General features: G+C 27.0%; 1 protein-coding gene across 2 annotated transcripts; it reads left to right on the top strand.

The window, feature by feature from the left end:
- Positions 1–75: 75 nt before the first annotated feature.
- On the top strand, positions 76–27239 carry LOC107448449 (wings apart-like). Of its 2 annotated transcripts, XM_016063637.3 has the most exons (17): positions 76–353; positions 4470–5851; positions 5938–5991; positions 7659–7808; positions 9134–9270; positions 10067–10178; positions 12045–12311; positions 12398–12509; positions 13119–13234; positions 15042–15118; positions 15870–16033; positions 17927–18042; positions 19611–19745; positions 20928–21075; positions 23319–23407; positions 25461–25556; positions 25707–27239. In XM_016063637.3, the coding sequence occupies exons 2-17, from the start codon at positions 4478–4480 to the stop codon at positions 25770–25772; spliced, it is 3213 nt and encodes a 1070-aa protein (XP_015919123.2). In that variant the 5' UTR covers positions 76–353; positions 4470–4477; the 3' UTR covers positions 25773–27239. The 2 variants fall into 2 exon arrangements, with proteins under 2 accessions (XP_015919123.2, XP_042906744.1); XM_043050810.2 differs by lacking the exon at positions 19611–19745.

The raw sequence follows: 27239 nt of genomic DNA, 5'->3' as shown, positions 1-27239 counted from the left end.
ATAGAGAAAAGTTTTTGTAATGATGAATCGATGAATCAAAATAATCTTTATCGTCCATTGTTACCCCCCTCCCATTTAGGACGAGGTTCATGTAATGGCGGTTGCAACGTTGTACGATCTGTTTATAATGTTGTTGTCATTATGCAATTTTATGAATAGATTTGTGTAATTTGTCTTCATGCCTTCACGATAAATACAATTTTGATTATGAAGTCAAAAGATTTGATGGATTTTGTTGAAAATTTTTTCTGTTGGAAATGTGTTCCAATTTCTTTGAAATGTGGATGCTTGCTTCAACAATTCGAGCGAAACAAATGAAAATAAATATATTGTAATCTGACGAATAACACTAAGTATGTTGTTAAAATCATTCGTGTTTAAAATCTATTGATTTATTAATCTTTTCACGTTGATTAAATAATTTAATTTTGCTATGTTTGCTTAGTGTTTGTTGTTATTACGTTTTAGCTTACTTTTCCATAACAAACAATTAACAAGTTCTCAATTTTATTTTTCATTCTTACGGAATATTTCAGTCATTACGTTATGAAAGTAGATGAAAATCTCCTACACTGATATCTTTTTACGTTTTGAACAGTAACCAATTTACTTAGCATTAGTTCTGTGTTTTGTAGTGTTTTTCAACAAAGTCGAATTATGATTTTTTACGTTGCAATTTTATATCATTGTTGATAATATTGACTGCTTTAATAAGATGTATTTCTATTATCCAACGAAAATGTAAATAAATTTTTGGCTTTTTTTTTTGCCATCTGAGTAAACACTTAAAACAACATTAAGGAAAAAATGAGCACTTAATAATAGACGGAACACATGCCTAAAGTTGTCCTGCAGAGTTTAATTTCTTTTCTTACTTTTTTTTTTGTTGTATGCATATTAACTCATCAATGAATTTATAAAACAAAATTATATTTGCTTCTAAATTTTTTTTTGTTGCCCAAAACAGTGGTTTAAATATTGTCTTTTGAACTTAAAAATTTTTTTTTTTACAATCAAAAATTCCTTTTAAATTTTTTCCCCTTTATTTTTATCTAAATTTTCCAGCATAACAATATATTTAAGAATAAAATTTTTACAAAAAATGTAGTTTTGATTGAGTTTATTATTAATTAATACTGTTTAATATATTAAAAGTCTATTTTAGAATGCATGAAATTATTACAATTTAATTATTTATAAGTATTACAACATTGAGAGAGAAAAACATTCAAAACCAAAAATATATGCATTCTAGGACTCACTCTTTGCTTTAAAAATAATTTTGAGTGAGTTAAAATTTATTAATTGTTTATGATAGTGACAAATTACAGTGTGCTTGAATATGAAATTGAATGAATTGAATATTTTTTATGCAAATAATTTCAATATGAAAAAGACTACTTAACTTATATTTAACATTTAAGTGTTTTACAAAATTGACTTCATATTTCTTCACTTTTTCAAAAAAGTAAAATTTAAAAACATTTTTAAAAAATATTATGAAAACATAATTTTAATTAAGCTATAAATTTCTTTATGTTGGTAAAGCTTAATGTAACTTAATAAACACAGAAGAATAAATTAAACAGAGATCAAGGATTTTCAGATAAATACATAGATATTTCTTCTCATTTTATGTATCATGATTTTTTCCGCTAACTACAATCGCCAAGATGCCAAATAGATTTTAAACTTGCAAATGTTTTTTAAAAACATGTGTAGATGTTTGCCTGGGGGCGACTACGAGTTATGCCCTTCGAGATAATCTCTTTCTGTGCTGTCTCTTTAGTTTCTCGCAGGCTGTTGCCAAGACTTGGTGATTATTCTGCCACAGATCACAATACGTAAATCTCCTTTTTAAAAGTTATAGCTAAGCAAACGTAATAATCTCCTTTCAATTGAAACATAACTTATGTATTCTATGATAATACTGTCTTGTCACATCATTTTATACCTCTTTTTTCTGCAATTAGGATTGAAAAAAAGTTTTTTTTTTCCTCCATAAAACTAAAAATCTAGTCTCTTTGATTTAAAGATTTTTTTGGTTTATGCTGTATTTTTTTAAAAAACAATGTGTCTCTTTATATTTTAAGCCTTTAGTTGAAATTAACAAAATCATTCTAAATTATTTTACATTATTTAACTATTCCCTTTAGCTATTAATTGTTTTCAATAATAAAAAAATATTCACTTAACATAATAATGAAGAACAAACTCAATGCTTCAATTAATGATTTTATATTACTTTACAATTGCACTGAACATGTAATGTAAATAAATACTTAAAATTTAAATTTTATTTTAGTATTATCTGTTGAAGAGTGATTTCTCCCTTTGTTTGTCTTTAATATTAAAAAGCAATAATTCAGTATTATTTATTTAGTTTCATTATCATTATATCATATTCATTGCATCATATTCATTACATCATTTTATTATATTTTATTCACTTCATATCATTATATACTATTTTTTTTATATTAGTATTAAAGTTTTATGAAATGTGCAAGCATTAAGTTTTTTTTAAATATATCTTTCTTATATTTTTAATCCATTGAATCAATTTTATTTTTAACGCTGATTTTATTATACATATTTAAGGCAATATATTATACATATTTTATATTAATGAAAATTGAAATTTATTTTTGAAAATAATGGATTGGTAAAAGGGTACAAAAATGACATAGAAGTTGCAATATAAAATAGTAAAAATAAGTTTTAGTACTAATGGTTTAATAATAAATAAAGAGTAAACTATCTTTTTAATTTATTTAAACATAACAGAGCTTTAATTTATTTAAACATAACAGAGCTTTAATTTTTAATATATCAGAGTTTGTAGTTACCTTGAAATCTGGAAATTAATTTATCTGGAAAAAAAAATTGTCCTTTTATTTTATTATTTGTCCCTTTATTTTTAGCTTTTTATCCTGATATTTCTGATTTGTTTATGTTAAGAACATCCCATTTTTTATGAATACTAATGAAAATAAATTATTTGCAAAATAATTAAATTCAATAATAGAAAGATATGGATTTTTGGTCAAATATCTTTTTATTTTAATAAATAGTTCACCTTGAAAATAACTTTTAAACACAAACGCTATGACGTATATTTGCTGTGTTTTCTTTTCGAAATTTTTTGCAACCCCAGTAAAATATTTGATTAAAGGAGTCCTGAACTTAATTGAAACTTTTATATAAATATAGCTATGAAGGAATATTAACCAATTTATACTGACAATTTTTTTAATGCTGCAGTACCATTAAAATTTACTAAATATTGATCTCAAACTTTCATGGGCTGCTCAGAGCTCTATTAGCAGAATTTTGCAGGAAAAACTTTATTTTTTCAGAATAAAGTAATTAATTAAAAGTTGTAAGGCATTAAAAATTGCGAGTAATAAATTAATATATCAGTTTTTTTATTATTTTATTTTCAGATTATGTTGTAATACGTTTTCATATCATTTGTTTGTTTTTGTATACATTTATTCTTTAGTATGTAGATTATATACATTATTGCTGAATGAAAATAATTATAATCACCAGTTTTCTTTTAAACTTATTTTGATATGTCTTTATATTGAGGAATCTGAGGATCCGAGTCTAGAAAATTGAAGTTCTAAAATTCTTCTTCGTTTCTAACTAATGTATGAAATCGCACAGTTTTTTTAAAATCAGTTCTTATCAGCTAGTTCCTATCCTAATTTTTTAGTTGAAAATTTTGGATGTAGCCCTTGTTTTTTTAGTTTATTTTATTTCTTTATTTTTATTTAAAAAATGTTGTGTAAGAGTTAAAGGAATATGCTGCACAGAAGAAAATTACACTTTTTTAGCTCTTCGTTTCCTCCTTTTAAAAATGGTCTAGAATGTATGCATTGCATTAAAAATGTCCTGATTTTTATTTTTTACCACTACGGCCTTGACTGTATCACATGTAAATTACACGTATTAAATTGTCATATAAAATAGAAATGCCTGCTATTTTTCCTCTGAAATTCTAGTATTTCTAAATTTTCCATAAAGTTAACCCCTGTTTTGACTTTAGTTACAAAAAAATCATTTACAGAAATTGTAATATATCTCTGTCTTTTCAGGAATCATATATTGTACACAGCAATGAATATCTTGATAAAATCAGACAATTTTTAGGTCTAACAGTTTAGTTTCAACAGGTCTTTGAATTTCTTTCAACAGGTCTTTGAATTTGAATCGGTCTACCCGGTCTTTCCCCACTTTCCTCTAAATATTTTTTTTATTTTTTGGTCTATAAATTATGTAAAACTGGATAGTTATGGGAGATTTAATTAATTTTAAATTATTAAATTTTTTTGTTATTACTTTTAAATTTTATTTTTTTTTAATGTAAATTTAACTAAAAATTTTGTTTAAATTTAATTGAAATTGTCAATCAAAACAATTCAGATATACTAATAATTTTCTTATTACATTCTTGCTTTCAGGTGCAGAGATGTCAAGACTTGGGACAAAAACTTACAGCCGTAAGACAGAATGTAAGACAAGTGTCCAATTTGAAAATTTGTTAACTGAGAAAGGCAATAAACCATCTACTGCCAAAGTATCTGTGGCTGGTGTTCACAGATGGGGTATGACCACGTTTACCTCTTTGAGGAAGTCACGAATTAATGGACAAAAAACTACAACTTCTGGTGAAAGTGTTTCGGTTGAACCAGTTAAGCGAATTAAACTAGAATTGGATGCTCCACTGAGTTGTTCTGATGACCCGTTTTCATTTGAAACTGATAGTGAGGCTGTGCATGAGAAAAACATGAGTTCTTTAGCAGCTCTTAATCCTTCTGGTTTGAATGTGGAAACCAAACCAGTTGTACCAAAGCCAAACAAGTTTTTTAAAAGTGGTTCACGCGGCTCTAAAAGTTCAATTACAAAAAATAGTGATTTTGATGCCGTGAGACTTTCAGTACCTCCAGCTTTTAACTCTTTGCAAAAACCTCAATCTTTACCTAAAGATTCTAATGATTTCCAAAGACCTAGGTCTGTTAAAGAACCTAAAAACTCTCACAATTTTCAGAAACCCAAGCCTTTAAAAGAACCTAAAAATTCAAATAATTTACTTTTAAATGTTAACACAAATGTTATAAATGATTTTACTCATTCATCTGACGTTTATTTGACCAGTGTCAATCCACAGATTACAGATATGTATGCCTCTCCGTCTCCACGTGAAATTAAGACTTCCAATGCTTCCAATAATCCACATATGCATTACATAAGTTCTTTAATTCAGCCTGTTGCGTCAAATGATGCTTCATCTCGTGCATTTGATGCACTATTGACACTTGATCTTCCTAATAAAAACAGTGAAACAGATGTACTTACACAGCTCGGTACTGCAACTGAATCACTGAATTACATTGACGATAAAATGCTAAAGTATTCTAATTATGATTCTGTGACTCAAAGTGTTCTCAACAGTCAGCATATAGACTCCTTTCCTTCTCATGATAATTTATTTTTTGAAAAGAGTTCTGATTCTTTCAATGGACAGAAAAATGAACTTGGTATTCCAAGTCAGTATTTAAGTGAAAAAACCATTTGTGATACAAATGTACTGGACGATTTTGTGTTAAATGATACAGTTTCCAAACCTGATGCATCATCACAAGAGTTCACCATGTCATCTTTGGAAATCGTTTCATCTCAAGATAGTTTGTCTACTAAAGAAAATAATTCAACTCAAGAAACTGTTCTTTCTCAAGATTTTGCATCATCGCAAGAAAGTATTTCATCCTCACAGGAAAAGACAGACCCTAATGCTGTTGCAAAACAGAGTTCAAGAAGAAAAATATTTAGCTCTTCTTTAAAAGTACTATTTTATTTATTTTGTGGTAGTAATGTTTCAATTACAAAAATATTTGATTATTAATTTTATTGTTTTTTTCTCCCTTGCAGTTTAAAGCAAAGTACAACCATCGACATTGGCATTCTTCTAAAAAAGGAGATGAGGTAAGAATTTTGTTCTGTATTATCAGGAACCAATATATCATGGACACCGGGTTGTCCAGGAGATAATGAAAATTCCCTTGGCAAAATTTTTTTCCAGCATGTTATTCTGCTACTTATGTTTAAATTATCAGGGCTGATTGTGCTCCGGAAAAAGTCCGGATTTCCGGAATTTTCGCTAACAGTGATCCGGAAGTTTCCGGAGATCGAAGGTCCAGATGTTTAAAAAAATCATTGGTCACAGAAGTTTCCGGAAATCAAATTTTCAAAAGTGGAACTTAAAAGCACAGTTTATTTTATTTGTTTGTAAGGGAGAGCCAGAGAGATACTTTATAAGCTTATATTCATGATTAATATCAGTAAACAGTTTATCAGTAAACAGTTGTTATAATCATAAACTCAAGAAAGAAAGACATATTTGTAAATTTTAATTACTTCTCCAGGTCATCATAGGTATGTGTAAATGGTATAGGTATGTGTAAAATTTTAAATATATTTTAAGTAAACTAAGAAATATTGAGAAAAAGGAAAAAAAAAGCCTTGTGTAAATTTTTTTCAAATTTTTCAATTTAAACAGTCTTTTTTTTAAAAATTTTTTAAACTCAATTTTCTGGAATTTTGACTTGTACTCACAATTATGCCTGAATTATTATAAGCTAGAGAATTTTTTGGGAAAAAGAATTTTAAAATAATAGCTTTTTATTGGCCCGAATATCGAATCAATTGATAGATGGTATTTTAACGTTAAAACTTAAAGGCAGCATTAATGTATATATCCATTTAATGTTTGTATTAAAATTAATCTTAAAATTTCCATACTCCTTTAGTTTTCATTTCAGTTTGTTTTATTGTTATAGGAATTTGTACAATTTTAAGAAATTATCAACAAGTTTTATGTTTTACTATACCTTTGACTGGTATTTATTTAATATCCATTTTAAATGCTGCTTTCAAATATATTTTTCTATTAAAAAGAAGTTTCAGAAAAACAATATTTTCAAAAATAAATATCTTGTTTTTTGAATTTCAATGAAAGTTGCATTTGGGCAATTCTTTGACTTTGCTGGTGGCATCTGAAACTATAATTTGTTACCCAAATTTGATTGAAATTTTCCACTGATGTGAACAAAGATGATTGTGCTCCGGCAAAAATCCGGTTTTCCGGATTTTTCGCTAGCCGCAATCTGGAAGTTTCCGGAATCCAAGGTCCAGAAGTTAAAAGAAATCATGGATCATATTTATGCATAAAAATTCTTGTATATTTTATTTAAAAATATTAGAACTAGAATTTATACTTGGCATCTCTTTCATTTGTAAATATTTTTTCTGGTAGAATAATAAATGTGATAGGAGTAAACTTATACATAATTATTCATTTAAATTATGCTGCTTATAATTTATTTAGGATTTTATGTTTTAAAAATATCAATGATTTAAATTTATAAAACATTAATTTTTTGAAATGCATCATTAATGATTATTCTCAAGAAATTTTCAGGATTTTTGAGTTGGGCTCACAATCACCCCTGTGTGAAGTTACAGATTAAACTTTAATTTGATTATACGTGGTCTATAAATTTATTTTTAATTTTTGAAGATTAAATTTTCAAAAAATGAAAAATTTACTTTGTATGATTTGGCTTTATTTTTTTTTATTAAATTATTTTTAGAGTTCAAATGATCCAGAGGCTTCTTCCTTAGCTGATGAATTTGACCAAGAAATGATTAAAGAAAGCTTTGTTGATGATTTAATACCCAGTGTCTCTAATACATCGTCTGGTGATATTAGATCCTTTAAATGTCCCAAAGAATCTAAAGAAGTATGTATATTTCATTATCTCAATAATAAATAAATATTTTCTATAGTTATTAGGTTAGTCGTACCAAAGTAAAATTGTTTGAATTGTAGTAAATTTTGACTACCATGAGTTCGTCTTGAGCAACTACGTTCTGCCAAATGATAAGAATTATAAGGATGAACTATTGAAAATATGTTTGCAATCAAATGATGTAAGGCAATTGGCAAGAAAAAAAAATGAATAAGAAGTTGGAAGCAGTTTAGTTTCATTGTGCTAGGATATGTTTTTCAATTTTTTGCATGATTTCTTAGTGTTGTACAGCACTGATTTATTGATTATTTCTTTTTTCATCCTATACTGTGAACTGGCATTTAGCTAGTATTTTAATAGGAGTAAGACTTTTAAGTGACATTTTAATGAAATTTTTGTTTTTATTTGATAGCATAGGCAGACAATTGATTTGCAAAGCAATCGCAGCACTTAACAAATTTTAATTTATTAATTCATAATGAAAATATGGTATTATGGATAGCTTGAAAAATTTACAACTTAGTAAACTATAAATGGTGTTTTCTACTCTAGGGTGCCCTGCAAACTCGTTACTGCATATACTTCCGTGTTACTGTTTTTGGTGTATTTTGAAGCCATTTGACTCGCAACGTACTTATTGTGTTTTGAGACTCTTGAGTAGTATTTCTTGTATAAGTGTATTTGTTACCTGATTTATTATTTGTGTTAAAAAGAATCGTCAATTGACGACTTGTCATTTCAAAATGTAAGAATTGTCATTTGAAAAAAAAAAAGAATTATTTTATATAACGTTTCTTACCTTGTCAACAATATACTAACTTCGAAATTTAAAACTAAATGATAATTTGTAAAATGAATTTAATCTTCCTTCTTGAACAATATGCTAACACTAACGTATGATGGTGCACGGCTTGCAACAAGAACAAACAGTAATAAATGAGTAAAAAAAGACCAGATCAAGTCTGCCAAAAAAGTGAGTTCTTTCTAAATCTAGCAACTATGTTACTTTTTTTTAACAATACATCAATAAATAACAAACAAATTTTCATCTGAAATGCACCAGAATGACTTAATATCCTATGAAATTTGGCGGATTTAAGCTCAGAAATTATATAATTAATTAATTTTATTTAAAAAAAAATTTTCTTTTTGAAAATATCACCTTGCAGAATAAGCTGTAGTAAACAGCTGTATACTTTTTAACCGGAATTAGAGCTGGTCAAGAGCTCGAGATTGTTGTTTACATTTATATTGAAATCGCCATCCATATTGTTTTGGTCTGATGAGTGAAATAATTCATTTTATATATTTTCCAGTACTATACGGTTGTTAAGAATGTCAAGCAAGCTTATCAGTGTCATGAGTCTGGTGAAACTCAAGAATTTAATGATGATATTGAATATTTGTTAGAGTGTGTCCAAGAGTGTAATGCTATAGGTACCAGATGTTTAAGGTACTAAGTTTTTTTTTGTTTGTTTGTTTTATATTTTGTTGTTTTTTATTTATACAATTGTTTGCTGTCAATTAAAATCATTTGCTTACTGTTCACTTATGATTTTAATAACTGTTAGTTTGATTCTGAAAAAAAAAAGAAAAAAAAACTTAAAATTTTAGAGTTGAGAGTCTTTAAGATCAAAGTGGATTCATGCATTTAATGTTTCAAAATAATTATTGAAAGTTATTTATTAATGTTATTAATTAATGTTATTAATTAATTGTGTTTCTGGCAGTAACTTGTGTAAGGTGGATAAAATAAAAAATAGTGTGGCAAATTTGACTTATCACTAAAAGTTTAATAAGAGTTCTCATTGATATTATAAATGTTTTATAGGGCAATTTTATTTAGACCTCCTAATCTAGATAGTATTATTTGAATCAGAGATACCTGAGATGAGTATTATATTGCAATCATTACTTTACATTTACTTTGTACAGCTCTAATATGGCAGGTAGTAAAAAGTAAGATTTTCAATAGACGTAATATAAGTAGTCTCTTGTAGATTAATACTCGTGTGCATTGCCACACTTAAATAATTGTTGTACAATATTTGTTTTAATTTCGTTTTATGTAATATAAATGAATAAAAATAAATGAATAAAAATAAATGAAATTACCTTTTAAAATGTGGTTTAGCTTAGAAATACTGGAATTATTAGTTATGTTTATTATCTGAAATTGTAGCACTACATTTTTAAATTTTTTGATTCCTTTTTTGTTTATTTTACAATTATTATACATTTTTCTTTAGTGTGTTGAATCTTGCTGCTAAATGCATGGGACCTGCCTTTCGCATACATCTTCGTGCCCATGGGACGATGCCTAAAATATTTAGTGCCTTAAAAGATGCTCCGGACGATCCAGTTAGTTAATTTTGATAAAATATATTGTTTTGACTGTGTAAAATGATGTTTTCATGATTGTATAAATTTATAGTTTTAATTTCAAGTAAATGCTAAGTAACTTGCATAATATAAAAATTTGTGTTAATTGATTGACTGTTTCATCAAGGTTTTATAAATGAAATGTCGATAATGACTGTTGAAAAATCACGTTTCCAATAGTTTTTCTCAAGAATCCGCTGTTGGTCAATTTTGTGCGATTATTTTTATAATGTGAAATTTTGTGAAGGGATAGTTTTTACAAATTAGATTTTTATGAATGGGCCGTTTTTTACAATTTGAGTGTTTTGAAGAGACCCAGATTTCTACCTGGATTGATTCTTGATATTGATTCTAAATTTTTACTTATTTTTTTATGATAAATGGACATTTATATTCCATTTATTGTTCCTTTATTTTTATTTCAAGTTATTTTATGTTTTACATTTAATGATGGTAGAAGATAGTTACATAATTTGCATTTTCCTGTATGTTTTTGCTGCCTTGTTTTCACTCTCATTCATGATTTTTATAGCTCTAGTTTATTGTTTATTTTATAATAGAAAGTAAAATAAATTTTGCTTTTTTTTTTAACATTCTGTTCTACTTTTCTGTTGTTTCTTGTTGTTTTACTCTTTAACGTACATCGTGTCAGCTAGATTCAAAGACAAAAGCTTACTTTTTGGATAATTTTACTTTCAGTTGGGTTAAACCCCTATTAATTTTAAAATTTTTATTAAAAATTTTGGAATGTTTTTACTTTAAGTTCTCTTATTTAGTAAAGACATAAATTTCTAATAAGTTTTTAATGTTGTTCTCCCTGTTACGTTTGTGTTTTGATTTTTTTCTTTATAATAAAGGGTCAGATATTTTTTTATTTGCTTTCTTTTTAACAAATTAGCTTTTTTATTTTAATCATTGTACAAATAAAAAAATCGAAGTGGGAAAAAATATTACTAACTGAACAATCCTATTCAGTTGTCATATTTTGCGTATTTTATTTAGTTGAGTAAATAGGATTTTAATTACTATTGAATTCATAATGATTATATACTTATTAGTTTCTTTTCTGAGATGAATTAGTATTTTTAAAAATGTTTTTTTTATGAACTAGTAACTGTGATGCCAAATATCTATGTATTGCAGAGATACTAAATAATTTATTAATTACTAAATTTTAACATTTATTTTTGTCCACAGCAGCATTTATTTGAACTCTTCCAACATAGGGGGTACCCGCAATCTGGGAAGTATGGTTCCCATAGTTTGGTCGTGAGAGTGCTCCAAAGTTTTGACTCCCTGAAGTTTTTTATTTTTTTTGCGTATTTCGCCATATTTTGAGAACATTTTAACCATCAAAATTCAATGTAGTCATCTGTAATTCAGTTAAAAACACAAAATACGGCTTGTGCAGGTATTGATCTTAATTTAGCTAATTAATATTTAAAGGCGTATATCAAAATCAAGCTACAGTCTGTTGACACAGAAACAGCCCAAGCAAAATATGCCAAATATTAATACTAAAAAAGAGGCTGTTTTTTTCTTTTAAGAGTGATAATTTTAAATGAACTGAGTTTTAATGTTTCTTTTTGCTTAGCTAGGCATAAATATTATCACTTTCAATGATTATTAAATTATAGATTCGTTGAAAGTTAGGTTGTTATGTGATTTTTCTTTGAATTTATTATTTGTGATAAATTTTTTATATAAATTACTTTTGCACTGTTGTAAATTTCTATGATAACAGAGTTGTGTTAATATTTTCCTATATAGATCATATTAATTAATATTTTGTTGAAAAATTTAATATTTAAAGTTTTTTTTACCAATCAATTTGTTATTTTTTAGAATTTAGCTTTATGTACAGCAACATTGATGTTTGTTTTAAGTCAAGATAGACTTACTATGGATATAGAAGCAAGTACTTTGTCCTTAATGCTACAATTACTGGAAACTGATCCTGAATTGAGGAATCCTGACAAAGAAATTGATTTGATATTGAAAGATCCTGCTCTTTGCGCTATGCAAGACAAACACAGGGAAAAAGTTTATCAATTGTGTGAAGAAATGCAGCAAAAGGGACATGCTAAGCATTTGAAATTGGATAATATAAATGTAAGTATTGCCTTTATATTTATTTTAAAAAGGATTGTGTTTATTGCGTGTATGTAAGCTAAAGTTATATTTTCTCTTTCCTAAAGACGGGTATTTTGGCTATGGAGACACTGTTAAGTTTAACATCTAGAAAAGCTGGCGAATGGTTTAAGGAAGAAATGCGAACTCTACGAGGCTTGGATAGGATTGCTGATACTGGTAATATATTCTCTGTTTTCCGTATCATGCTTATTTGTATTCTTCACTTGAAAGTGAGCTCGGTTTCTTAATAAATATGCTATGAAAGTAGTTTTAATATAATTTATCTTGAAATGAAATTTTTTATAATTCTTAATTTAATAACTATAAAAATACTTGAATATTTTAAAATATTCTGATGTTCCAAGAAACATGTTAATTTTTATTTATTTATAAACTTTTCAGAAAAAGTCATTATTCAGTATTATTATTTATAGAAAGGAAATAATAATACTGAATACAAAAGGAGTATTATTATTAATCAAGGAAACTGCTAAAAATTAAAATAAATTCAAGCTGCATGAGCGATCAAGATAGAATCGACAAATTGTCTAATAAGAGTTTTAAGGGAAAAGTATGTACTGTCTTATGGATTAGGTTGTAAGAATTTAAATTACAAACTGACAAGACATCTAATTTCTGCTGTTTGATTAATATTTGTGTTAGTTAATTATTTATGTGGAATAAATAAAATAATATTAAGTTAAGGACAATTTTTTATCATTTGAGTCTTATCTTAATTCTTTATTTTTCTTCTGTAGTTGATGATTTTTTTTCTGTATAATTTAGTTACCTCATCAGCCCATATGTTGACTCCAGATGAGAATGAAATAATTTCCCATCCGACCGATGTTCAATTGGATAAAATTAGAAAAATCGATCGATGTCTAAGGGTTATAGAAAATGTAAGTATATTGTTAGACAAGTAATATTTTGTGTCAGTAGATTAAAAAAAAAAAAGCTAAGTGTTTTTATTATTATTTTGTAAGATATCTTATTGAAATAATTTTTCATCATATTAAACTACTTTGTTATTAAATTAGGCTTTAATATTTCTCTTTATATTAGCTATTGGTGTTTCCCATGATTAATAAGGTTGTAATATTTAATAAGGTCATTTGAGGTCACATTTACTGAAATAATATGTTACTCAAATCCATTGTATGAAGCTTATTTCCTTTATTTTATCATATGTTGTGGAGTTTTCTGACTATAAAAACTTAACCTGCACGGCATCAAACACTTGAAATTGTAGCCCATTTATTGTTGAGTACTTGAAAATGTGACTTTTTTTAATAGTCTTGTATCATTAAAGGTATTTTATTTTAATGTTAAAGTACAGGACGTTTGCGGTTATATATTAAGCAAAATTTCACATTAGCTTTTAGTACTGCTCAATTCACATCAATTTTCAGGGGAACAATCATTAACTTAAAAAATATCTTGGTTGTGCTTTATTTCATTAAATTAAAGAGCAAAAACAATGTGTTTTTTTTTTTTTTTTTTTTTTTTTTTGTAGATAAGAACAGGGTTCCCACAAGTCAGGAAGAACTGGGAAAACCTGAAATTGCCAGGGAATTTTATTTTAACTCTGAAAATCAGGGAAAGTTGCAATTGTTTTTAATAAAAAACCCTGCAATAATCCTATATCATATCTGGAAAATAAACAGTTTTAAAATTGTCAGTTACAGCAATCAGTTATTGAGATTCGAGTTAAATAATTCTAATATCTATTGCAATTATTTGTTGTAAAAATTTCACATTTTAGTCAAATTGAAATGTTCCCTTCCTTATTTAATATTTTTTTACACAGAAAATCTTATATTTCACTTTACAAATAAAAGAATCAGTTTTCTGATGAAAATATGGTCAGAATTATTATTGAAATTTTCCTAGAATACCTGGAGAAGTCAGGGAATTTTTTTTCTGATATTGAGCGGGAAATGATTCTATAAGTGGTAATTTTTAAAATAGTTTTCTAACTTTTTGTGCTTTCAATGCAAGAGTAAGATGATTTATTTTGAAACAATTACCATGAAATATGAGTTAAATGCCCCGAATTTCTTCAAAAAAATTAGGGGCGGCTTAATGGGATGTTACAAGAAAATTTAATCTAAATCTTTAGAAAAATCAAAATTATTATCAAAAATTATGTCTAAACATTTATCGTTATATTAGCCCTTTTGTAAGCTGCGACCTTTGCGTCACTAACCTGTTGTTGAATGGGCATTTATTTAGTATTGATCAGGGGCTTGTTTAAATTTGTTAAAAATTGCAGGGAGCATTTCATCAATTTGGGAGGCTTATTAGGTATAGTACACTAAGTAACAAATTATTTTGTAGCTATATATTATAAGTTGTGCAAAATTTGAAAGTTTATTATGCCATATTTCTTACAAAAAATATGAATACACAGTTTTTCTACATGGCCACTAGAACATGGCTGTTTTAAGTGATAAACATAATTTTTTAAATTGTTGTAAGTAAAATAAAGTATAAAAACTATGAAATCGTTGCCTTCCATTGTGTTTTTACATTAACGTTCCTAAACATGAAATGCTTCCTTTCTTTTTGTATTTGTATCTTTTAAAATAATTGCTTTGCGATTGGTTTTCTGAATGAATCTTTGTACTAATTATAGGATTTAAAAGCACTAATTTTATTTACATGATTTCATCTTTTTGTTAATTTTTATAAATTTGTTTTCACTAGATTACACATATGAATCCTGAAAATCAAGAATATCTTATGCATTACAAGAATTCTTCATTGATTTATGCTGCTGTTAAGTATGTTTATTTTTTTTATAACCTGATTAAAACTTTAATAGGGAAAATTAATAAAAGTTATCTTATTTTTTAAAAAAATTATTTCAAAAATTCCTTTAGTTAATTAAAGAAAATAAATAGTAATTTTGACAATGAATTTTCCCATAGGTCTGCCGATTATATTTCAGTTGCATAACGCATAAGTTTTTGGATGGCTCAAATTATTTGTAGTTGACATAGTAATCTGTTGGTGCTGCTGTCATACTGCAGTATTTCTGCATCAAGTTTATAATTTTATATTGTCTTAAGAAAGAATTTTTTTTTATTCTTCTGAATTTTTGTTTCAAAGTAATAAAAATTCATTAAATTGAGTATACATGTTGCAGATCAATTTTCGCTTTCATTTCATGTGACCACAAAACATTACTTTTTTTAACCATCTGAGAATTAGTTAAAGCTTTTTATTTTTTTTAAATTTCATCAGTTAACTAAAGGAAATTTTTGAATTTTAAGCTGCAAACTTTTCTGCAATAAAAAACCAGCTTTTCCCTATGTTTTTCATTGGAAAAGTGGTGTCTAGCAGGGAAAATTCACTTTAATTTTATCCAAGAATTTAAAGTGTAGTGGATTTAAGGAAAAGAAAACTATATTCATAGTCAAAATTTAGTTATGTAGAACGTAAGAGGAATACTGCACTTTTTGGCATTTATCGAGTTTCTTATTGACTGAGTAAATTTCTTTCTTTTGTTAAATGCATATTTTTTTCTTTCAGCCTTATGAAACTTCTTAAATCTCATTTACTGGAGCAAAAACCTGTTGAATTGGATATTTCTGTTAATGAAGAAGCAGCTCCTAAATCTAACAAAGAAGAGTCTCCAATCTTGTCTTGTCTTCTTAATCTGCTGAAAATACTTAGCAACATAACATACAAAATAGGTAAATTTAAACGAAGTCATTGTAATATTGCTCATTATGTGTTGCCTTATTGTTTTTTAACTAATTTATATATATATATAATAATAATAATAATAATAATGAAAATTTTAAAGCTAATTTGAAATTTTAGAAAAGGTAAAAAAAAAAAGTCGAATCTTCAGTTATAAGAGTACAGGGCTGTTAAAAACTTTATATTGTAATTAATTTTGCCTTTACATTGAATTCCAAATCTATCAGTCTAAACTATTTTATTACTCAAATATATAAGAACAAAGTGAGATGATAATTTATTTTCAGGCATATACATAGCTACGAAAAAAATCATGCCTCTAATAGTTTTTTGCTAAACTGGATTATGTGATGCTTGCAATTTTAGTATTAAATAACTTAGAAAATAATGACCAGATCAATAACATTTTGATATGAAAATGCTCTTAAAAAAGTGCAAAATTTCATTTTAAAGATAGATATTCACAAAAGTAAACTTCAATATCCCTAATAAAGACAGGTCCAGACAGGATATAATCCAAATGCAAAGCCTGCACTAAGGACATCAAATATAAATCAGTAAATTAGCCAAATTTCCAAATATTTAGCCGAGCCATTTTTCTGATTAATTTTTCCTCATAGAAAACTTAAATATAAATTTACAGTAAATTTTACAGTACAGTTAATTGAAAAATTTTGTAAAATTCAAGTTCAAATCAAGAGTAATTATACAGTTGAGGAGAAGTAACTGAGAAATTAATGGGAATGAGGATGAAAAAATGTAGGTGTTGTTTTATTGTCTTTGAGGAAAAGAAATAGGAATAGGTTGGGGTTAATTTTTGATAACTTAGACTAGAGCAGTAATTTAAGCTGCGTTACACTATTGTATATGAAAAAATACAATATGTATATGAGAAATATTGTATGTGTATTTGAAAAAACATATTTTCTGCAAAAATAGTTGGAGCAGAATATGCACCTGATTACCACTTAATTCTGTTTTATTGATGCTACTTGCATGAGAGAATTTCATCATGCGATGTCGCATTATTCGGTTATCAACAAGGTAGTCTGTATTTTATGGTAGTTTGTCTTGTGCTTATGTAACCTATCTGATCACTTACATTGTCTAGATTTAATATAATTTTATTGGTTGTGCGACGTAACATATCGAATGGAAATTACTGTAATCGAATAAAAAAGAAAACAGGATTTGTTCAGAATAATTTTTTTCAGGATTGAGAGAAATATATTTTTTTCTTTTCAATAGGAATTTTTTTGCCAAATTTATGGCAAGGTGATGAATGTTTAGCTTGGGCTCTGCAAATGATGAAATAGGAAAATTTAAAAATGAAATGTGGAAAGCAGGATGCATCAGGAAATGTTTTTTTTTTTTTTTTACCTAACTTTGCTTAGTCTCAGCATCATTAGATTATGTTTCTCATCCATCCTTATATCTGTTTGTCTAGACTAGTGATTTCACTGTCAAATTTTGATATATTTGTCATAATTCGCTGCAGTGTAACTTTGAAAAGTTGTGATTTAATTATGGTGTCAGAAGTTACAGTGAAAGATTTAGTTTTTAGACTGCACAAAAAGCTAAATTTTCAGTAGACTGAAAATGGTTACTTATGATCAGGGTCATCAAAAATATAAAATCCTTTTTTTCAAAAAAATGTGTTTGCTATTTCAAATTTTTTTATTATGTTGTACTTTTTTTACTAGTATAATTATTTTCTTTATATCATTTGTTAGTGGTTTTGTGAAATTTAAAAGATTGATTGCTTTCAGGTGTTGAAATATTAATGTTTATTTCTAGGGGAAAACATATTTTATTGTTATTAATTGCATAAGATAGTTTTTGGATCTTTCAAACTTTATAATTCTTTAATATTTTATTTTCAGGATTAGATGATTCACAATTCCCTCCTGAGGAAGGCCTTATGGACCACATACTTATGTTGATTTTACAAGTTCCAAGGGCTGTGCCCTGTGAAAAACGATTCGATCTTTTAGTTTTGGTGAGTTTTCATGCAATTTTATTTTAATATGGTTGAGTGTCATAAAACGATTACTATCTCACTAAATTATATGTATATACACTTCCCTACCATAATGGAAGTGACACTTTCAGTTTTTAAAATCTTGTAAATATCTCAAGAAACACTTAGAGGATTATTTTGTAACTTTAAGGGTTAAAACTTAGAGGTTTCAGGAACAGATAATAAATTACGAAGGAAAACAAGTACTCTTGAACATCCTATGCCAGAAAAGCAATAAAAAAGTTAGTAACTTATACCAATTACTTTGGTTATTAGTTGAAATTACTGCATAAAATTTCTTAAATCTAGTTTAGATATTTATTGAAAAAAATTATTTTATGGAAAAAAAACTAATTTTTTTATCTCACGTTTTTTTGCTGTAACTTTCAAAATATGGAATAAAATTATACAAAATTTTTTGTGCAATTAAAAAATAATTACAAAATTATTGTTTTAAAACTTGAAAAAAATAGCATGAGGTATGACTATTTAAAAAAAATCTTTTTATAATTTTGTAGTGAATCGTATTTGGCAGCAATTAAAAAAATGTCTGATTTGAATATTCTAAAAATTTGAAGAGTTTCAAGCAATTTTCCAAGTAATTTTTGCACTTTTTGAAAGAAATCTCAAAATGATAAAAGATTTTCCACAAATTTCATTTGGTTCTATTAAGCAAGGTTTACCAAAAATGACTGTCATTGTGGGGTATCATTCTTTTGCCTGTTTTCTTTCCTTATTCCATCACAGTTTGGTGTCTGAACGATTATTGTAAGGCATTGCCGTTTTTTTTTTAAATATCTCTTACGGTACAAAATGAAATTTTTAGGAAACCTCTTATCATTTTGAGCTTTTTATTATTTTTATTTTTAAAAAATACAAAATTGCTTGAAACTAATTAAATTTTAAGTCAGACTTCTTTCATTAGTTGCAAAATATAAAAAAATAATTTATATCAAAATTATGAAAAAATAATTTAAAAATTTTTCCGCACTTGCTCATTACAAAAGAACTACCTTAAATAGTCTTTTCTTGCACAGTTTTCAACAATTTTTTTTCAAATTTTAGAACAATAGTTTTGTAATTAATTTTCAATTGCTCCAAAAATTTAATTTAATTAAATATTTTTAATGTTACAACAAAACAATTTAAGAAAGAAAAAAATTTCTTTTTTAATAAAACTCCATATCTTCATAAATATTTAAGTTATGTTTTTAAAATTTTATGCAGTTATTGCAAGTAACAACCAAAGTAATCTGTACAAGTTCATTGCTTGTTTGTTTGTCTTAGGGTATACAAAAATACTTGTTTTCTTTCAGAATTTATTGTTGGTCTCTGAAACTTCTGAAAGCTTTAAACTTTATTGCAATGTATAAAAAAATTGCATGAACTAATTACCTCTAAAATAACAAAATAATCCTCTAAATATTTCTCAAAAATTTTTTTAAAAAAGGTTAAAAACTGGAAGTGTCTCTTCCATTATGTGGATGGGTAGTGTGCATGTTTACATATATATATATGTTTACTATTTTATTATTTTTGTTTTATAGTCCCTTGGTCTAATGATAAATTTAGTGGAATACTGTCCTGACAACAGCGCTAAATTCATAGAAATGTATGGCTTGGGCTCATTTGATACTGTGAATGATGGTTATGAAATGCCTGCCTCAGAAGCTTTTGTTGAAGTGAGTTTTATTTATGAAGAAAGTAGAACTTTAACCTCGTGTTTCGAGATTTGCAGATGATTAAAAAAGTATTGTTTTGCATTTAGTTTAAATCTATTGACTTTAAGCTTTAAAAATAGCGTAATTTGTGTTTGCATTTGTTTATAAACAAGCAGCCTTCAGGATGTTTATTTTTTATTTCTTAGAAAAATGTTGATTTTGTGATACTGATTCATTTTAGCTTTGTCCATTCATTTATAGTTTTCTCATTTTGATTTCATTTGACTTGTTTTATTACAATTTGTTTTGTTTCATTGACTTTGAGTATGCAATGGAATTTGTTTTTTGCATAGTGTAGCTATTCTGAGTTTTACTGTTCGCTAAACTCTACATTTAATCAGAAATTGCGTGTGTGAGATTTAAACACTTTATTATTCATTGGATAGTCTTTTTTTTTTCTTTGCTTCATATAAAGTACTTTGTAGGAACTGTTTTTAGGATGTATTTAATGGTGTTGTACAAAAATATAATTATATATTAGAAGAATAAAAAATTAGTAAATAAGGATAACTAAAAACTTATAACTAAAACAAGCAAACTCTTTATTGACTAATACGACACATTCTAAACAGTTATTTTTCGCAGGCATATAAATTAAAAGAAAATAATTTATAAATATTTTAAATTGTTGCATTTTCTTATTAATATAAGTTTCTTTTGGAAACTAATAACTTGTTACCACAATTACAGGATTGTCACTCCACAGGGAGAATAGGGAAAACCTGGAAAATACAGGGAATTTTAAAATCACCTAAAATAGCAGTTATTATAACCTAAAATGCAGGGAATTTTGAGTCTTTCTTTACAAATTGGGAAAATACTGGGAATTTTGTTTCTTATTTTCGTCTGTTAAAATATGGTGACCACTCAAAGCTATGGGATATTTAAAGACGATATTTTAGCTCTACTAAACTATTTCATTTACTATAGCATTATTTGTTGTAAGCATATTCGGCTGTTCCTTTTTCCTCTTAAGTTTTTCCAGCAATTGAAACTTGATAGTTAGCCCAGTGTAGCTGACATACGAGCACAGTCATTTTGTGTTTTCTCTTAATATATTGTGTATAATATGCACAGGAAAATTCACGATTGTAAATATTTTCTCTTTTATTAAAGTTAACTGTTTTGATGTAAACATTTCAGCTTATGTTGTCAAGATTAGATGCCGCTAAGCTTTCTGAAGAACAGGCCGATGAGCTTTTAAATTCACAAGAAGAAAAACAAGCTGCTTCAATTGAAAAGAAAGATATTGAAACTGCAGTAGATGATTTGGAAGAAACTCTCATGAAAAGTATAATTGGCACTTTTTTGCTTTTTTCCCTGCTTTGAATTCACGCTAGAAATAAATAAAAAATATCAATAACTTAAGCTTTCCTGCATTTTAAATCTAAAACTATTTTATATAAAAAATTTGATTCCTCATTTCTTTTACTTTTAACATGAAAATAAATCTTCAAAATGAATTTGAAATATACTTTAAAATTAAGACTAATAAGGTTTTAAAAAAAATGAAAGTACAATTTTTTTTGTATTTATGATGCACCATTTTAATAGATACCATACATATATAATGTATAACTCATTCTAACACCTTTTTTACTAAACTAAAAAATCATAAATGTTCAGAAATAGAAAATTTCGTCAACTACAGTCAAAACCCGCTATAGTGAACCTTCAAGGGACCGACATTTCGGTTCACTATAACCGGGAGTTCACTATATCCGTTGCACAAGCAATTTAACTAATGGTTCCGTAACTCCTCCCCTTTATTACACATTATCCAAATGAATGACTGAAAAATGTTATCTTGTAGCAAAACATGTGTTATTTTTTTATTACACTTCGTCTTGCGTACAAAAAAAAAATTAGTAATCTTTAGCTGATGAGCAATTCTCAACATCAGATATGGAAACACTTCCCGACTCTCAGATAATTTTTCCTGAATTTCTGTTATTCCACTTTTTAAACCTGTCTAACCTGCCATTTTAGCATTTAAAGCACGTCTCATAAAATCGCTTAGCAAATTCGTCGACATTTGTTTAGATACTGGAAGATTGTGACTTCTTCCAATGCTGGGCCACTTCAGTAATGCTTCAAACGATCTGCTTTTCTCAACTTTTTTCTGGCAACTAAATTTTGTTCTTGAGCAGAAATTATTAACTGCCTATTTTTCCATATGTTACAAACTGCACATTTGGATAGTTTATATTCTCTGCAAATATCAGCTGGATTGCATCCATTTTCAGTTTTTCTGATTATGCCCATTTTATCATCAATAAAGATCGTCTTACATTTACTGGTCGCCATAGTTAAATTTGAGATACTTTTTTGCCGAATTTTTTTAACTGATCTGAGAGCAAAAAGGAGTTGGCCTTGGAGAGCAAAAGGAGAAATGAGGGCCTTATCAACACATATTAGTGTCCAACCCTTTGACCAATAATGACTCATTCCCTCTGACAGAAAATGCATAATGATCCAGCTGACACCTTACTGGTGCATCATCTGCCTGGGTTGGAAACATCTGCTTGGTTTGTTTTGGGATGGGAAAGTGAGATTAAAGAGGCAAAGAAGAAAAAATTCTTATCTCTACATTCCCCTCCGTATATGGTTTTAAAAATCGGTATAGGTATTTATTTTGAAGTAGAAATTTTAAAATGATTACCAAAAAAAATGAAGAAAAAAATCAGTCGAAGACAGAAAAAAGTTCACTATATCCAACTTCCTCACTTTTTTGGTTCACTATATCCACAAAAAATAACATTATACGTGTATAGCAAGGCACGAAACCGAACATTTCGTTCACTATATCCAGAAGTTCACTATAGCGGGGTTTAACTGTATTAACAATGTTTCAGTGGCTCTAATTGAAATTTCACATTATAAAAATACATTAGATTTAACACACATTTTTATTAAGCTACATTAGGGCACAGTTTATAATACCATCTGAAATAGTTGGATTTAATTATGAAAATTCAAACGAAAGTAAGAACGTGTAGGCTTTTACAGCACCGTTCTTGTAAATGAGCGACAGATGTACACATGTGACGTCAGTTAGTGAATAATCACGTGACTCCCTGCTTCAGGTGAAAGCAAAGGTAAGCGTTTTTGCTTAAAAATAACTTAATAAATAGCACGCTTAGGAAAGAAATAAAATGTTATGTAGGAATTTTGAGGGATTCTGAATGCATATAAAACAATAAAATTACATATGTAAAAATTTTGTTAAGAAATTTCATTATAGTGCCTTTCAAAGATGGCTTTCCCATGTTAAATTATTTTTATGCTCCAAATTTGATTTTTGCTTGCCATTGCATCATAATTGAAGTTTATCTAGTAACGTAAGAATCTGACATTAGTATGTGCAATATATTTTTTTGACATCTCAGGTTTTTAATAATGCAGAATAGGAAATTTATAAGCGTGTGATGTCTAAATTATTCGTTTTAAAGGAATTTTTTTTCTTAATTTTGTCATTGTGGTATGTATTTTTTTAAGTAATGAAATTATATTTGTATCCTAATTTTCTTTTAGCTCTGCAAAAAGCTGGAAAACATATGGAGCATAGCATTATTGCTGCATACATTGTCATTTTACTTGGCTGTGTTGCATTAAAGAATCCTGTAAGTAGGCTTTACTTATATAGTATTATAACTTATATTTGATTTAAAAAATGTGTATATTTATTAAAATAAAATTATGATGCTTGTGAAATCTATTCTTTTTTAAAATAGCATTATCACAAGTTTTTTTAATCCTGTTTCATGCTTTTAAAAACAAAGGGAACTTAAAAACTGTGATGTATTGAATGTCTTTAGTAACAACCGAAGCATCTGCTTTTCAAAAATAAATTTAGATTATTTAAAAATTTTATTTGTTATGATAATAAGATATTTTAAAATTCTTTTTTCATGTTTAAACTTCTTGTAATTATAAATAATTACTATTGACTACTTTAAATAATTTTCTGAGTTAAAGTACGACAAACACTGTAATGTTGCACTAGCTGTTGAAAGTTTTTACATATCAATCTAAAAATTATATGAATGTCTGATTGAGGAAAAAAATGAGTATTGTCAATGGTGACAATCAGGTTTTAAGGATGTTGATTATTTTTAATTTAATCAGTAATAAATTTTATCGTTTAAGAATCAATAATAAAATTCTCTCAGATATTGCTAAATTAGCATTAAAATGCAAAAATGATTCAACTTGAATGCAAAGCTTCAACTAATCTTTTTATGTTATTCCTTTATTTAAATCTTTTTCTTAAATTATTTTTCAACATTAAACACTTTCTCACAATTAAATATTCACTTCTTTTCTTATTTTATTTTTGGATACAGTATGCAGGGGTCTGTCCAGACATTTTGTGAAAGGTCCGTTTTTCGTGAAATTGTGAAAAAATTACTCACATTCTTTCAACCAGGGTCCGCTTTTATGAATTTGTGCAAATAGGGTCCGTTATTGCAAAAAAAAACTTTTTCAAGGAGTTTTTAAATTGTAAAGACATACAAGATTATGCTCAACACTGTAAAATTATAATTAAAAAAATTAAATTTTAAAAAATAAACAACAATTGCTGCTTCTAAATTAGAGATGCAACATACAAATATTTGGTATTTAGCCTATACTGCTGAACGCAGAATATTTATTTCGGACGAATAATGGAAGAATCGTCTGCCGAAGACAAAACTTAATTCGTTTACATCCATCTTTCTTGTTTTCTGCCCTGGAAAGGGTTTATTTTATTAACAAAATAATAATGAATATAAACAAATTTGTGAAGCGTCCGATTAAAAGAAGAATCCTTTTGTGAAGGGTCCGTTTTTAAGTTGAAATATTTTGTGAAGGGTCCGTTTTTATGAAAAGATATTTTGTGAAGGGTCCGTTAACGGACCCAAATTTCTTCTAAACAGACCCCTGGTATGTATAAATTAACATTTTGGAGTTTCCCCTTTAATTGAACCATGAGAAAGATTTTATTCCCTCCACCTGTTTAATAGAAACATATTACAGATTTATTTTTCAAGATTTCTATTTGGGAGCAGTTCGATTGGTGTGTAACTTGGATTTTTATTCTCTGATTATACATGGCCAATCTTTTGGCAATTACATACACAATACTGCCTTTCTAAATAATGTAGATATTTTTATATTAGTGGATCTCATTATAGCAAACTTTGTTGTAAGTTTACCCATTTAATTGACTAGTTCTTAGTGTTGGCTGAAAAATTAAGTATAGCTATTCTTTCAATTTTTTCTATTGCTTCCCAATTTTTTTCCTTCATTTTTTTTAAAGTTTTAAAACTTAAAAAGAAATTAATCCATTAAATTAAAATTTTTTATTAATAACTATTGCTGTAATGTTAGTACTTTTTCACTTAGTATTAAATGTGACTTGACAAAATAAATTTTCATTACATTGATTAACAAATTTTTGCCTATATAATTAAATTCAATTTCAAGACTTATCCAAAGATACCTTTAAATTATTTGTATTTTCTTATTTTTATTTAATCTGCTACATAGACTTATATTTAACTTTTATCAAATACAATGTAAAATAGACCATGTATCTGTGCTAAATTGAACATTTCTAAATACCATCAGTTAGCATTGCATGCAAAGTATATTCTTAACTTTTTTTTTCAAAATCTTTTTCATAATTTTTAGGATTTCATTGATATTTTGAAAGATTATGTGCCAGATGGAAATCTTGATGTCATGGTTGAAGTTCTAAAAAAATTCAAGAGCTTTGTGACTCTAACAGTAAGCTTTCATTTTTTGTTACTTACTGCAAGTTTTAAACATATTTTACCTACTAAAATTTAAATGTTTCACTATTCTCTAAAAAATCCTTATGATAATATAATTAAATGAATATCATTAGATTAATTAAAAATTTTAATTTTTTCTTAGGGCTCAGTGGGCAACAGAGAATTGGTATCTATTCAAAGTGTGATTCAAATTCTGGAATCCAGCTAACATGAAGTTATTTCCAAATGTGTGTAGATATCTGAAAACTTGATTGTATCTAATATGAGAGAAATCAGTTTCAACTATAACCTATGCAGTTAAGAAACTATTCAAACCACTTATTATTTATGCCGTACTAATTTTCTAAAAAGATGTGTGGTGGACTTGTACATTTGTTAAAACAATTCAATTGCAAATATTTGTCTTTGAGCTGTAAATGAAAATCATTTATTTTAACAGTGGCATTGAAAATGCAGTTTGTATACATTTAAAGCAATATATATAAAGCAAGTAGATAAATTGAATTGGATATGTGCTTGCATTTGTTCACCATTTCATCACTTTATTTTTGACATCAGGTTAAGCATTGAACTTTAGAGTAGTTGTATACTTTTGCTTGTCTTTTCTTTTTTTTCACAAATCATTAATGCACTTAGCATTGTAATTTGCCTTGTTGGATGATTTTCCATGAGATTAAATTATTCAAGGTAGGTTCTGTCCGCTCATTGTATATGAACATTGTGTATAGTAGTCAACACTGTGTTTCTTAGCTGGCTATATTGGAACCAGCAAACATATTAAAAACTGTGCCTACGCAAACCTGATAAATTTAATTTTGTTTAGGACTTGATATACTTATCAAATATATTAATTAAAAAAAATGCTAAAAAAAAAACTATATATATATAAATAAGGTGAATATTGTTTTATTTTAAGCAGAGCACTTTTTATTTTATTTCCTGACATACATGCACTTGTATTCATTTTAAAAAAAAGATATTTTTAATTTATAAGTACAATGTGGCATTCTACAACTATATAATGCCAATCACTCCATGTTAGTATGTGTGTTTGTACGTGACTTTATATTATATTGAAAAATGCACCGAATGTTTCATTGCAGTATCCCAAAGATTTGCTCTTTCATTATGTACAAATTGCATTCATTTGTGTGGTCCTGTTGAATTTTATATTGTGTTACTTGATGAAAACTGTTGATTTGTGATAATCATTTGTTAAATTTAAAATGAATAGTTTTCTCAAATTCCTAACCCTGTTTCATCACTAAAAAATACTTTAAACTATTATCCATTCTGTTTAGCCCTGATATTATGAATTGTTAATTATTTCTCCTGTATAATGTTAAAGTTATTAATCTCAGTTGTTTGCTGGTTTGACACTTTTTAAGATTTTCCTAGCAATTGAATTAAAACCTGTTAATTCTTTTTTTAAAAAAAATTTAAGGTTCAAATGAATTAGACAATATTATATGTTACATTTCATTATTTAGTGATGTTTCATAGCTTAAAAAGTGAATTATGCAAGCATGAAATCTAACATTTGTAAATATCTCAAATTTTTATGAAATAATTTGTCATTGTGATTTTGGTTTTTAATTGAGATTGAACAGATTTGTATTTGACGAATATGTAACTTATATGAGCATTGAATGGGTAATAAATTTATTTTAAAATA

Source organism: Parasteatoda tepidariorum, chromosome 3 (assembly GCF_043381705.1).
Source record: "Parasteatoda tepidariorum isolate YZ-2023 chromosome 3, CAS_Ptep_4.0, whole genome shotgun sequence".
In the NCBI taxonomy this organism is placed as follows: domain Eukaryota; kingdom Metazoa; phylum Arthropoda; class Arachnida; order Araneae; family Theridiidae; genus Parasteatoda; species Parasteatoda tepidariorum.
This window is presented reverse-complemented; position numbering and strand designations above follow the sequence as displayed.

What these genes read in the sequence shown, in the direction of transcription:
- LOC107448449 (XM_016063637.3), top strand. Translation starts at nt 4,478, where the DNA reads ATGTCAAGACTTGGGACAAAAACTTACAGCCGTAAGACAGAATGTAAG. An exon ending in TGAAATTGGATAATATAAAT is followed by an intron (nt 12,312 to 12,397) that starts GTAAGTATTGCC and finishes TCTTTCCTAAAG; the next exon opens with ACGGGTATTTTGGCTATGGA. An exon ending in GGAAGAAACTCTCATGAAAA is followed by an intron (nt 21,076 to 23,318) that starts GTATAATTGGCA and finishes ATTTTCTTTTAG; the next exon opens with CTCTGCAAAAAGCTGGAAAA.